At 39.3% G+C, this 14,799-nt stretch overlaps 2 protein-coding genes across 2 annotated transcripts in view; both read left to right on the top strand.

Moving 5' to 3' along the window:
* Positions 1-7,635: 7,635 nt before the first annotated feature.
* On the top strand, positions 7,636-9,867 carry LOC105271306 (uncharacterized). The gene is made up of 3 exons (XM_011312772.1): positions 7,636-7,882; positions 7,956-8,110; positions 9,562-9,867. The coding sequence occupies exons 1-3, from the start codon at positions 7,676-7,678 to the stop codon at positions 9,794-9,796; spliced, it is 597 nt and encodes a 198-aa protein (XP_011311074.1). The 5' UTR covers positions 7,636-7,675; the 3' UTR covers positions 9,797-9,867.
* LOC105271307 (short spindle 5) overlaps positions 9,801-14,799 on the top strand; it is a 28,795-nt gene continuing 23,796 nt past the window's right edge. Inside the window, exons 1-3 of the mRNA XM_011312773.1 lie at positions 9,801-9,925; positions 10,023-10,251; positions 10,338-10,463. Coding sequence (XP_011311075.1) covers positions 9,875-9,925; positions 10,023-10,251; positions 10,338-10,463 — 406 coding nt within the window. The 5' untranslated portion in view covers positions 9,801-9,874. The remainder of the gene's footprint in view (positions 9,926-10,022; positions 10,252-10,337; positions 10,464-14,799) is intronic.

Genomic DNA, 14,799 nt, shown 5'->3' with positions numbered 1-14,799 from the left:
TAAAATTTTTAACGAAAACTGTCGAAAAAAAATTCTACGCGACAACAACCTTAACAGGAAATTAAAGTCAAGAGTCTTCAGCCTAGGCTGAGTCATTCCTCGATGTGGGCGCCTACTCTTTCCCTGAGCGTTTCGCATACTAGAAGGTGCTCTAGGTTTCCCCCAACATTACTACAGAGCCTAGAGCGTCCATATTTGTATCCTTTATTCCTTGCTTTTTTGATGTTACCGCACCTCATCCTGGCCAGAGCGTCCTTGTTGCTTTCCTCGTCCAGGGACGGTTCATTGATTGACGTACTATAATTACTGTTACAGATATTAAAGTGAGAATCGATACTTAGCATCGTTAGCATTGTCTTCAAGCTTTTTACACTTATTTATATCTTTTTTTATTACAAGAATTATTATTATTATCTTGGTTGCATGGTTCTGATCCTAATATTTCTGCTATGTGAATTAATTACTTTAGATACTCACTTTATTCTATTGATTATTTCTTCAACAAAAAAAGAAATCCAAAATTGTAATGATTTTAGTCATTGGGGCTAATAATTGTTTCCACTCATTCACGATCAATTCCAAATGAGTATTTTCATAAAAAATTTAGAAATACTGAAATTTCAATGTCAAATTCCGTGAAATTTTGGTAGAACGCCGTTTGAGCTGTCATAAAATTTTCGATCTATAGCTCTGCGCTTTCTTATATTGTCGATATCGATGTTTACGGTTCTTTATGTTTTGATAGTGACAATATGGCGAAGAGCTAAGTGATGGTTAGATTATATTATAATATTTTTGGAATAACACTTTGCCAATGTTTCTTGGTGTTTGACTATGAAAAAATTTATTATTGTAACATAAACTCACGTGAAAAATCCCTGAAACGCTGTTCATGATAAACACATGAAATACTTTCGAACTCACATTTTCCAAAATCTTAATGAAATCTGTAGATCGTGATAGGATACGTCTTCATTCGTCAAGTTGAAATCCTCTATATGCATGGCCGAAACCGTAATTTTTGGCGCGTGACATAACAGAAAGAAAATTATAACAATCTGCTGCAACTTAATAAAAATTCAAATGAATCATAATTACCATGTACCATTTCGAAGAGCAATAAATACTATTGAAAATGATATATGAATGGTTTAATTTACTTGACCAATAATTATAGAAACTCCTAAACTGAGCAGACTTCACAAAAAACATCGCAAAAATCCATTTCATCACAAAAATTGCCTAAAACAGTAGAAAATTTGCCGGAATCGATTAATTCTGGTGTCAATTTGAAGGTAATTTCAGATATTTTTACCCAAACACAAAGTATCGGCACAGATTTAAACATAAATCGGGCAAGCCTCATTATAATAATGAGAAAAAAAATTCGAATCTTTAAAACGTGACATTCTGAAATCGTAATATTATGGCTCATAACTATTAATCTAGTGAATCGAATGGCTAATATGAGGTATCAATTTGAAGAACTCAATGAGAACTCTACACGGAGAGAAAAATACCGGAAAAATTACGGAACTTTCGCGTATTCGTGGGGTGACCTTGCTTTTCGGGAAAAAGTACTGGAGGTACCGTAAAATTGTCCTGAAAGTTTCGTAAAAATTCCTGATCGCTACGAAAATTTTTACGGAACTTACAGTATTTTTTCCCGAAAACCAAGGTCACCCCACGAATACGAGAAAGTTCCGTAATTTTTCCGGTATTTTTCTTTCCGCGTACAAGCTAAAGTGTAATATGTCCTTAATAGTTGAGGTGAAAATATGCATCCATGGCAAAAACCGTAATTTTTGGCTTGTGACATGACAGAAAAAATGAAACTATTTGGAATAACTTTATGAGAATTCAATTGAATCATAACTCCTCTACACTATTATCAAGAGCAATGACTTATTTTAATGCCATTGATGGAATCTTTTCAAGGTGAGTTCTAAAATTTAATTTCTCATCAATAATAATATCAAGAAGGCTTGCATAGTACATTTGATAGTGCATGCAGAGACTTTAATTGTCGTGTCTCTTGGTGGGGTACGTATTTTGTTCAGATGTGAGTATTCTGTCGTAGGAGGGGCAAAGATTAACTCAAGGTTACGTCAAGACTTTGAAGGTTTTTATCAATTGTTTGGATCGATTCCTCTATTATTTTAGTAGCTCTGGGTATTGATTTATTGCAGTAGAACATTGTTATATAATTGGCGAAGTGTGACACATGAAGGCCACATAGAATGTATAGCAATGGAGATAAGACCCCTCCTACAAGGAGGGGTCTCCATATACCCTCAAGGTATATGTAGACGTTATTTGTCTTTCGTATGTGAGCAAGTGGATACATTTAGCAAGATTCTTTGGGCATCCAATACTTCCTATTTTGTCTATTGAGATGATGTCTACGTCAGGGCTGGGCAACCTCTGATGTGAGAGCAAGTCGTGCTTCCGACCTCTATTTGTACATGATAAGGGATAGAAGAGAGCCCATTGTATCTGGTGATAGATCTATAGGATCTAGTGATAGGCCTTTACGACCTAGGCCCTAAAGGCCGCTGAAATCTATCGAGGTGAAAGTAACGCTTAAGAAAACGAAAAGAGCAGAAATGGCGCTGAAGAAAAGGAAAGGCGGGGAAATGTGTAAAAAATGGAAAATTTGAAATTTTCCTTCCCATCACGTTTTTATTTATTTTGGAAGCTGACATGACAAACAAAATGTAAAAACGGTTTGTTCAAGTTCAGGAATGAGGATCAAATTCCGCAATGTCATGTTCCAGTGCTCCCGCAATTATTTATTTAAGGAATAAAATTGATTGAATTAAAAGTGTTAATTAGAGAAAGTTAAAAAAAGAATTATTAAACAAATCCTCATTTTTTATATGAGAAAATAATATCGGCGGGTAAAAAATATCAATAATTCAGGAAGTTGAATTTTTAGAATGATTTCAGTTCTTTTTATTCATAATAGTTATTTTACATTCAATTCAATCACTCGGCAGAATTCCAAGCTTTTATATGAAGGTTCTAGTTCCAAAGAAGAATGAAAAATAGAATCGTTTTCCACCCCGCAAAGAAGAAAACGTATATTTTAGATCTTTCCGAGGCTTGACCCTTCGGAGATTACTTTTCGTATGCTTCGCATGCATGTTTGTCTCGAACCTAGAATGACAGCCGTCTATGGGGGGTGAAGGGCGCTTTGACCCGCCCTCAAGTGTTGGTTAGCGCGATTGATGCGGAATTCGTCAGTGCTTTCTCCGAATGACGGCAAGCCCTCACTCGGGTCAAGCCTCGGCAAGACCTAAAATATACGTTTATGCCATCGGTGGCCGTAATCGCGGATTCCGGGCGCGATGACATAAAATTTTGTATGAAACGCGTGCGTAATATATTTTTCGACTCGTGGGATTGTAAAACTCGCCTTTGGCTCGTGTTACAAACCCCCCACGAGTCAAAAAATATATTACGCACGTGTTGCATAATATACTATTCCTGCCCTACGGGGTGGAAAACGATTCTATTGGAAGTCTGTGCCTTCGGCTTGACCCTTCGGAAAGATGTTTGGAGTCTGCCGGCACTTGAAAGTGTACTGTGAGAACTTGTTTAAATTACTGTTAGAACTTTATTATTATAACTCTTCAAAATATTCAACATACAGAAAAATACATCCGAAACCGTGCTATACGGGGATGAAACTTTTTACGAAAACACTTTTTGGTTTGGGAACTTTGTGATTAGTAATCTCCTTGCAGTAGTACTTGTAGCAATTATTATATATTATAATAATTATATTTATAATTATACTTATAATTATACTTATAATTATACTTATAATTATTATATATATTAGCTCCTTTCCAATTTCCCCTCTTCAGAATCTCATCCAGGCACATGTCATTTTGGTAATTATTTGATGCCACTGCTGACCTGACTGATCCTGGACTAGGATCAATTCTGGTTTCTGTAAAGGCAGTTCGGATCGATCCTGCAATTGTCGCCCTTGAAGCATTTTTCACCCTACCCCTTGTGGTGATGAATAGTCCATTCTAACCCTGACGAGCCTCTCATCTGCTGGCCGACAAGGCTATTACTAGTTTAATACCTGCCACTAGGATAAATGTTGAGTTTTCTGAGCTGGAGATCTGCCAACCTGATTGTCGATAGTTTCCTCTGTCCGTTTTTAATCCGAACTCAGGCCAGAAAATTATTTTGTCCTCTCCCATAAGTCAATTGTCCGGATTAATTGAGAGTAAGGTAACGTCGTGAATACGCCTTCCCGATGCTAACAGCAACTGGAGGGCCACGAATCGTGACACATGGAAAAAACTTTCCTTATCTGGTGGATGGTTTGCCATCCAGTTTGTCAATGTCTCCACACTCCAAATAGTGGAATCGGCGGGTTTCCTCTCGTTTGCCCGTTGAACTCCAATAGCCTTCAATAACGACTTCACTAATGGATTTGAGCTCAAACCCTTGTCTCCCCGAGGATTGTTTAACGTACAAATCACTGACTTTTGAATCAAAATAGAGTTGTAGGCTAATTTTTTGTAAAACAGGAAACTCAAATATGAAACTGAGTTTTGGGCGCTGGGGTTATCTGATGAGATACCCGGCGTTCGGCATCAATTCAACCATTGTTTCCAAATGGCTGAATAGGTCTTCCAGGAGGAGTCCCTCCAAGGTGATGCCAGCAGCTTAATTTCAGCTTCTGCTAAACCGTTTACATGGGTACCCTACCCCGTACCGTCCAGACCTTTAAAACCAGTTCTTTGGCGTGAGGGGGGGGGGGGGGGGGAGCCTGCCGACAGATCTGTCAGGTTCTCCTCGAAGTTGAAGAGCTGAAATGGTACTGCTAGACTCCGGTTTTTTAAGTCACCCCTCCAGAAGGTTTTCTCCCATCTGGGAGCGACCACTAGGAATGTCCCCCTCGCTGAGTTCAGGTGGTGTAGGATCTTTGGGACCAGTGGAGGTGGATGGAATACCCAAGTGAATGTCACGGTCCAGACTCTGCTGAAGGCGTTGATGAATTCTGCTCCCTGATCTCTTGCATCCATTGGCACGTATCTTGGTACAATCTTGGATTGATGCGTCGTGAACAGGTCAATCTCCGGGGTGCCCCACTTCCGGAAAATCATCCTCGTCATTTCGTTGCTTAGATGCCAATCTGGTAGGGGGGGATTTCTCGAGAGCCTGTCCGCTAAGGTGTTGTAGATGCCTGGGAGAAAGAACGGAACCAGATGGATTTCGTATCGGTTCAGTAATACCCAGAGATCCTTGACTACTCGTAATAGGGTTTGAGATCGAGGCCCTTCTTGGTTCTTGATGTAAGCCACTGTCGTTCTGTTGTCTGACTGAACCATCACCAATCTGCCTCGGAGGTGGTCCTCGAATCTCTGAATCGCCAAGCTGACCGTGAAGAGTTCCTTTCTGTTGATGTGCCAGAGCTCCTGTTCCATCGACCACGTTCCTGCTTGTTGTATATCCTCTAGTTGGAAACCCCACCGCGTCTGAGACGCGCCCGTTGTCAGAAAGGTGTCCAGGTCCGGCGTGAAAATCGGCCTTGTCTGGTGGATGTTCTCCTTCCACCACATGCAGTCGAAGCGATTTGTATCGGATTGGGGAAATGATTTTCTTGGAACCCTCCCCGACAACTGGCGACTTCCTCGCTGTAATTGACGTGAGAATAGTCGCTCCAGAGGTGTGACTATTGCCGCGAAATTTAACCTACCCAACAAGGAGCTGCTCTGTTTCCAGCTCCAGCGTCCCAAACTTAAAATCTTCGTGATACTTCTCAATATTCGCTCCTTTTTGGCAGAGGAAAGGACCATCTTGTTCCGGAGGGTGTCCCAAATGATTCCCAGACACTCGAGCTTGTGTGCTGGGTTGATTATAGATTTTTCCTCGTTTATTGCCCAGCCTAGTGACCGAAGAAGTCCCATTACTATTTGAATCTGATTCTGAAGCTGGTGGGCATTCTGGTGAGCTAGTACGAAATCGTCCAGATATACCACCACTCGTATCCCCTTTTGGCGAAGGACTTCTGCTATCCAATTGGTAATTCTGGAGAAGGCTAATGGTCCCGTCGATAATCCGAATGGGAACCAGGTAATGTTGAACAACTGGCCTGGTCCGACAGACAAAGAAACCTGCTGACTCGATTTTATTGGGATATGTAGATAAGCCTGAGAGAGATCTATTTTTGCTAGGAAATCGTCTTTTTGTACAAAATATGGAATCTTCCGTTGATTTATGAGACGGAACTTGGAAGGTTGAAGATATTCGTTGAGGCAGCGCAAATTGTAAAGTTGTCTGAGTTTCCATCTGTTTTTGGAATTAAGAACATTGGTGAGATGAAACCTGTCTCCCAAAATAGTATATTATGCAACACGTGCGTAATATATTTTTTTACTCGTGGGAGGTTTGTAACACGAGCCGAAGGCGAGTTTTACAATCCCACGAGTCGAAAAATATATTACGCACGCGTTTCATACAAAATTTTATGTCATTGCGCCCGGAATCCGCGATTTAACCGAGCGAAGCGAGGTTAGAATCGCGTGATTACGGGCACCGATGGCATAAATGCTTTTTCCAGTACCCCTTGGCGCAGCATGTGCCGAATCTCCATTGTCATTTCTGGTGTTATCTTCGTGGCGTGTTATCTCAAGATCTCTCCTGTAAGTGGAATCGTTGGGGGTTTTCGGATAAATGGAATGGAATAACCTTTTAAAATATTTAAAATGTGCTTCGGGGCCCCTAAATCAGTCCATTATCGAATGGATCGGCTTAGCTGGCCTCCTGAACCAATAGTCAGGCTTTTCGATGTAGACGCTCCTCCCTTCCCGGGTAACCTTTTCTGGGAGTCTTTCCTGATGATTTATTTCCCTATTTGCTAGAGGTAGAACTAGCTGAGGTTTTGCCTCTTGAAGATTGAGGTTGAGAGAAGACTCTGGAGTCGCTCTGCCGCTTAGGGCGAAAGCTCCCAAATTGACTGGGTTGCGAAAATCTTTTCTGATCCTGAAAAAAAATCTTTAGAACTCCCCTATGTTGGTTTAGGAATTTAGAGAGCAAGTTTTCATCGAACAGATGGGACTCAGAAGGAAGAATCTTCGTCAACTTGGCTGTATGATGAGATTCCCTAGCCTTGAAGGCGTTTTTCCTCCACTCAATAATCTCTGCTCTTTTTGGACAAGTGAAATGTAGGATTTTATCTGAAATTGTTGCGACTGGTGACTCCCCAAAGAAGGCTTTCCTGACGTCCTCTCTGATTTGGGGATATTTCTCCACTAAGGACTTGGCTGCTACTGATGATCTTTCTCTCTGGATCAAAAGTCCATGAATAGTGGTACCCACCAAAGAGCCTGACTTTGCCAGGACTGTCTGACCAAAAGACCATGTGTTTTCTATGGCGTGGTTTTAACAAAATTTTTCCAGACGCAGGACCTGGGAAACGCCATTTGAATAGTTTTTTCGGTCACACCCTCGAAAAATTTAGTTAAGGTCACGTCGTGGAAAACATCACTCTCCTTCAAGTGCAAGACATCCGAGCCGAATGCAAGTAAATTACAAAATGAACTCGTCACGAATGAGATTAAGTGTGGCAAACTTCAGAGTTTACAAGTAAATTGTTCAGATCCTTATACATTTTCGGGTTTTATTCTCAATTTTTAAGTAAATAATAATGGCAGATAACAAAGTTTGTGATGCGCGTTGTCAGGCGTTTAGAAAAGAAACTATTGATACAGAAGATAAACTTCGAATGAAGTGGTTTACCAAAAATCGGTTGCGTTTACTGGCAGATTTGGAGCAAGAGGATAAGCATGTCAAAGATAAATTGAAGAAACTGAAGGAAGAAAGTGCATTACCGGTTTCTGAACCAGAACCAACGGTATGAAACGATACAGCATAAGAATATCATTTTTTATTCATGGAAACTTTTGTATAAATGGATTTCATTTCAGACAATCCAAGAAGAAACGGAAATTCCGGTATCAGTCGCAAGTCGTGAAAAGATTGGTTTGGATCTCATGCGGTCCATTCATTCGTCTCTGCTAGATGTTTTATATGATAAGAAAGAGTCAAGTCATGAAGCTAGAAAAAAATACCTGGAAGAGCGGTGAATAGTTATGATTATCTACTGAACAGACGGGCTAAACTTATACTCTCTTGTTAGTCAGTTCATGATGCAAAGTCAAAATAACAAAAAAATAAAAACTATTGTTTGATACACGGCTGTGAAAAACTTGGCCATCTCATTTGATTTCATATCTAACCTGATATATGTAAGAAAAGTTCGTGACGGTCTAGTGGCGAAATGCAATTGAATATTCTTCCATGTATCTTAAACTGTAAGACAAAGATGTATATACATACATATACATGTATATATATATATATCGAGTGAAAAGGTACCAGAAAATAGGAATAATTATTTTCTAGTTTTAGGTAATTTTTTTCGGACGGTTAGATAACTCTTACCGAGCAGTCGATAAATGGTTCTTATTAAATTAGAAACAATTATGTAGCTAGTCGGAAAAGATTACCTAAAATTTAGGTACATGGAGGGAAAAATTCAGGAAAAATTACGCGCCTGTTCCGTAATCTGTCAGTTAAAATAGTATTCAGTAAAAAATTACGGAACAGTTACGGGGTTTTTCACTGAACTTTCAACAAAAAGTACGGAAGATTCAGTCCAAAAGTGCGTAATTATTCCGTCATTTTTACTGAATACTGTTTTGACTGGCAGATTGCGGGACAAGCACATAATTTTTATTGAGTTTTCTATCCGTGTTCCTTTCTTTGAATTCTCGGATAACTTTTACTACACGGAGAGAAAAATCTATTAATTTTTATATTGTGATTCCGATAAAAATTACTGTGCTGCCTTACAATCTAGGTGTAAATTGCAGGCCTGAAAAAAATTACTATGCCATGCAGTAACATTTCTTCGTCGGCCGAGCAAAACTTCGTTATCGGCCAAATAAAAATTCATAGTCGTCGCAACAGTTACCATTGTTAAATTCAACTTCGGCAAGAATCGGAAACATTCGACGTTCATCGCTAACCAATCATATTGGGTTAAAAAATGTTTGGAGAAAATGCTGTGTAGCACAGTAAAAATTAAAAGAGAGCACAATAAAAAATACCGATCTGGATAGGAATTTTTGAAGGATTTCTATCAATTTTTCTTTCAAACTCAAACAAAAAATGATAGACCTTCAAATTTTATAGTGCTGTTTAGTAAATTTTATGGAGCCACACATGATTAATTACGGAATGTATAAGAAAATTTGACATATTGATGGTAATTTTTATTTGTGAATGAAAGAAGTTCTAGTATTCTAGCATTTTGCACCACGATTGTAGTACTCGGCACAGTAATTTTTTTTGGCCATTTCTCTCCGTGTAAGCAGTTAACAGATTTTACTAAGCCGGCAATTTTCCCTGAATGGCGAAAGCATAACACAGTTATACCGAACACATAATTTTTAGTGACTTTTTCTCGCCGTATACTTGAATGTTCTTACAATCTCATTTCCTGCATACAATTATCGGAATGAATTTCAGATGTAAATTACCTCCGGAGGATAGATTTTTCACAATGCATTGCACAAATTGGTCCTACGGTTGGAAAGTTAAAAATTTCCAGAGTTTTTCTTCCAAGGAATACAATCGCAAACCCCTGATACGCACAAGTTTTTACAGGAATAATCTATCCAGTGTTAAAAATGATGAGAGACCATGTTCGAAGAAAGGGCTTGCCACGTTAGCAAGAAATTTCCAAGAAATCCAAGAATATTGAGTAATCAATATAAATACAAGGCTGATAAACAATTGAAAATCGATGGAAATGTCGGTTTGTTAAATTTTGGTGTTGACGATGAAAAATTTAAAAGTTCCACGATGGTACCAGGATCTTTCAATTCCTCAGGTAATGCGCATAAAATGAGTATGACATTTGTATTTATAATTTAAACAGATCATTTTCAAATTACTGATTTAATACATTCCATTATTTTTGTTATTAGATGGAGATAATTTTTGCCCTAGCAAAATTGGTGAGACGTGACCATGAAGAAAATATTACAGATAGAACTGAAAAAGCCCTGAGGGATATCGGAATAACATCGACATTTGTGAAAGTCACACAAAAAGACATCCGAAATCTTTGGACAGATATTGATTTAGATTCTGTTAAAATTCTTTGTGAAATCTATCGATCTATCACAGGCAGTCTCTTTGAGGAACAAACATACAGTTCAGTATCAGTCATGACATAGTACATCGAATATACGATAATAAGGAAACACACACTTCACTCAGCAAGTTATTTCCATTTTTAGAGAAATTTTATGACTGCAGTGAGAGAATCGTGTTGTCGGCAATTGCATTCTTGACGCTTCCAGAAACGATAATCGAACTTGATCGTCGTTTGCCCATGGGAAAAATTCATATAATTCCACCGAAAGGTGAGTTATCTATTTTGCTCGGTACATCGAATGACCAATAATTTTTGATGAGGAACTTGCCAAATTTTGATTCAAAAGAGTATATCTCAATATACTTGAATCACATCAGTCCGAAAGCTTAAGTCAGAGGTACCCAACCTCAGCTCTCGGAGCTACTCTAGTTCCCGCTCTTCATTAGGCAAAATTGTCCTAAGCCATAAAGTTTATGGTTGCCCCCCCTTCGGGCCCATGATGCCCTGGGCATAGGCAAGAGTAGTAGGGATATTCGACAGAAACTTGGTGGTAGGAAAAGTGAAAGAGAAAAATTTCCTATTTCTCGAATGGAAATATTTCTTCAATTATTGCTTTTTTTTGTTGTTATGCTTTTGATTGGTTGTTGGTTGCTTGTAATCGACTTCATCTAAAAAAATTCCGTACCTGTCATACATTTCTTGAAGTGGAAATATTGTTTGGAAAACAGTTATTAAATATTATCATGTTATTAATAGCCCTGACATGACATTCATTTTCAAATTTTTCATTTCTATATTTCCCGCTCTCAATGCCAAATGAAAATTCACAAATTTCTCAAAATCAAAAAAATTATCTGCATCCTTCGATCTTCGATTAAATTTTTCTTTCTCAAGTTCATGAGCATCCCACTCTCATTTCCACCGATGAATATCGAATCTAGCATAAATACTGAAAAATAATGCGCATACCTAGAGCAAAGATCCATGGTAGAGACACCTATATGAAAATCCACGACTAGTAACAATTATGCAGGGTACATTACTACATTAGAGTTATACTAGTTATACTAGTAATAGTATGATTCGTATATGCTGTGGTACACTGAGAAAAAAATTTTCTTTAGCCAAGAATATTTACTAACCACAAGAAAATATATTTGGCATTAGTAAGTCTTATGGGAGTATTTACACAGTGATCTCCAGATTTACTAGTAGGAAGAAAATATTCTTGACAAAAATAATTTTTTTTCTCAGTGTAATGGTCATGATGGGACATGGCAAGATTCAATGGTAACGGACTCCAGACTCTGCGGTCTCACGGCCATTGACGTAGTAAATGGTCATCGTAACACAGTAAAGGGCCCTAGAGTTAGCTGGTAAAATTTACCATAGGTGCACCGGAAAAATTACCATGCTACATAGTAATAACCGTTATAGGATATAATAAACGTTAAAAGTTCCTTGACAATTTATAAAAATAATGGAACGCTACAGAGACAAAAAATAATGGTAAATATATAGTTTAGGTTCACTAAACCATTCTGGATGTTGTGTATCTATTTAAATAATACATTTAATAATCCTATGTAAAATGGAGATGGATATTCATATTGAATCGCAGCGAAACGCTCGAGTTGAATCCTAAAATCAGTCACACTGATTCTTCACTGATCATCCATTGGCCATGACTTATACTCATTTCCACTCATACTTCATATTCCATTGGCGAGCATGTACTGAACTGTACACCAAATTTTCTTTTACTGGCGCGTATGTACTGTTCTGTACATGAAATTTCTCATGGAGCATATATATAGCGTCCATTATCTGAATTTACTTTAAGACAAGATTTAGCCAAACTTGTAATGCCTCAAAAGTCCAGAGTCTGACTGATTTATTAGTAATAATAACCAGGAAATGTGATATGATTGTGTTATGTTTACACATTCTACACGGAGAGAAAAGTCCAAGAAAAATTACTGTGCCGAGCACTACAATCGTGGTGCAAAATGCTAGAATACTAGAACTTCTTTCATTCACAAATAAAAGTTACTATCAATATGTCAAATTTTCTTATGCATTCCGTAATTAATCATGTGTGGCTTCATAAAATTTACTAAACAGCACGATGAAATTTGAAGGTCTATCATTTTTTGTTTGAGTTTGAAAGAAAAATTGATAGAAATCCTTCAAAAATTCCTATCCAGATCGGTATTTTTTATTGTGCTCTCTTTTAATTTTTACTGTGCTGCACAGCATTTTCTCCCAACATTTTTTAACCCAATATGATTGGTTAGCGATGAACGTCGAATGTTTCTGATTCTTGCCGAAGTTGAATTTAACAATGGTAACCGTTGCGACGACTATGAATTTTTATTTGGCCGATAACGAAGTTTTGCTCGGCCGATGAAGAAATGTTACTGCATGGCATAGTAATTTTTCTCAGGCCTGCAGTTTACACCTAGATTGTAAGGCAGCACAGTAATTTTTATCGGAATCACAATATAGAAATTCATAGATTTTTCTCTCCGTGTATCTCATTTATGTGGAAACATGGGAAGCGAATTCCTTGGCCCCACCACGCGTTCAAGTCGAGCATTACTTCTGCGAACAGAGGGGAGTAGCGGTGCTGATATTTTTGTTCTTTCAACAATCAGCCTTTAGTTATAATAAATAGTTGTTATAAAAAATTTTCTTTCACTCGTATACCCTTTCGGGTTTTTACGATTTGTTCCCTTCCCACCCCCCAACCCCCTGTACCGCATTTGCTGAAAGGGAGGGAAAACCTCATCTGAGGGAAAAACCTGCCCTGGTACAGTCGTCCTTTTGACAGGACTACCGCTCGGCAGTGAAACCGTGAGATCAGAGCGCTATATATTTTTGACCGCCGGTGCCCGGGATCGAACCCGGATCCTTGGCATGCTAGTCCAGCACTCTAACCGCACGGTCACTACCATCGGTAAATAGTTGTTATAATACATTTTATATAATTTTGTTTGCGTATTTTTCCTATAAAAATTTTCTTTATGTATCATAGCCCACAGACGCGTGTTGGCCAATATGGCACTTCGACAAAAGCTTCATAGTTAACCTGGGGGAGGGGGATGCTATACAAAAAGGGGCTGACAGGGCATAGAGTTGATGGCGGAAATCGCCGCTCACAATCGGCTAGAAGTGGCATGGATTCCAAGCCACGCTGGCATCACTGGCAACATGCAGGTAGATGAGCTAGCAAGAAAGGGATGTCGGAGTGTTCCGCCGGAGGCGCGTGACTATGTAGGCCCACATACATGGAAAGTTGAAAATTCACGCTCGATCCGATGGTCGCTTTCTGCCAGTATCGGTCGAACCAAGGTTCAAGAAGGGGGAAAAGCGAATTAGAGCAGGTAGCTTTGTGAAATGGATGATGCCTCTCTCCCAGCTCTCACAAACGAAACTCGGGAGTTGCGTGAGCCCGATGCGCCCAGATTGCGTGGTCCTGGTCTAGATAGACTATTATCCTCACCCCTCACGAGCGAAGGATCTCCGCGAGTCAATTTATGACAGAGCTTCTCATTAACTCTAAGTGCGTCAAACTCTGGTGAAGCTAAAACTCTAGGGCAAATTCCACTAGGGGGAACCGAAGTACTGAAGTTGTTGGAGGGATTGCATATGTCATTCGACATCCTTCGTTCTGCGGGTGATCTTTTATTCGTGAACTATAGTAGAAGTGGGGCCCAAGTTGATCTGATGAGGCACTGCATCTATCAGAGACTTACTCAGAAAGTCACCGGGGGCGGGTTCGGAAAGTCCTCAAACTGTAACTTCCTGAATCTCCACCAGTATCCTCAGTTGATTCTGAAAGATTAAAGTTCTCTGACTTGCCTACGTCATCATATCCTCTGTGGCTCGGCGTCTTCTCTTCGGTTTCGGGGAATATTCTCCGCTCTGCTGACGTCGCTCGCTCCCCCCCCCCGGCTCTTCGTTTTCGATGGTGGAAACTTGGGACGAATTTGCGAAATCCCTAGCCATTTTTAACGACCGACTATCGATATCCCACCGAATTTACTGAATCGTTTCACCCACACTGGCGCGTGAACTCAACGCTATGCAGTCAGAGACAAACGCATTCTTGCCTACTGGTGACCACTTATTCGCGAATCTCCTTCGGATGATCGGCATCTCAGGGGGAAACCAGGACAATGGGAGCAATACCTTGTCTCATGAGTTTTTACTTTTTTCAATTTTTAATTCGCTTCTATTACATCTGGCATCCTCAACTTTGCGAATGTTTGTGATCTTCGGAATGCTACTATGTGGACAATCTGGGAAAAGTTACAGGCAGGATCAGCAAGAAGCGAAGACTCTTCTCGGACGATAGCCTTCTCCAGATTGTGACTTAGGGAAAGAGGACACGGATATGTTCATTCCAGCTGAAATGAGGGATACTGATGTATCTATGTGGCTCGGTACTTGGACATGGCAAGCAATGCACAATGACAGCCATGGGAGTATTGGGCACAGTGCCTCCCCGAGTGTCAATGTAGACTGATGATACAATAAGAGCTACCCATCCTAAATAAATTCCTCCAAGTGCTCTTCAGTTAAAATACATTATGCCACTA

This window comes from Fopius arisanus, unplaced genomic scaffold, assembly GCF_000806365.1.
Source record: "Fopius arisanus strain USDA-PBARC FA_bdor unplaced genomic scaffold, ASM80636v1 scaffold00107, whole genome shotgun sequence".
NCBI lineage: Eukaryota > Metazoa > Arthropoda > Insecta > Hymenoptera > Braconidae > Fopius > Fopius arisanus.
The sequence above is the reverse complement of the archived record's forward strand: the minus strand, read 5'-3'. Positions and strand labels throughout refer to the sequence as shown.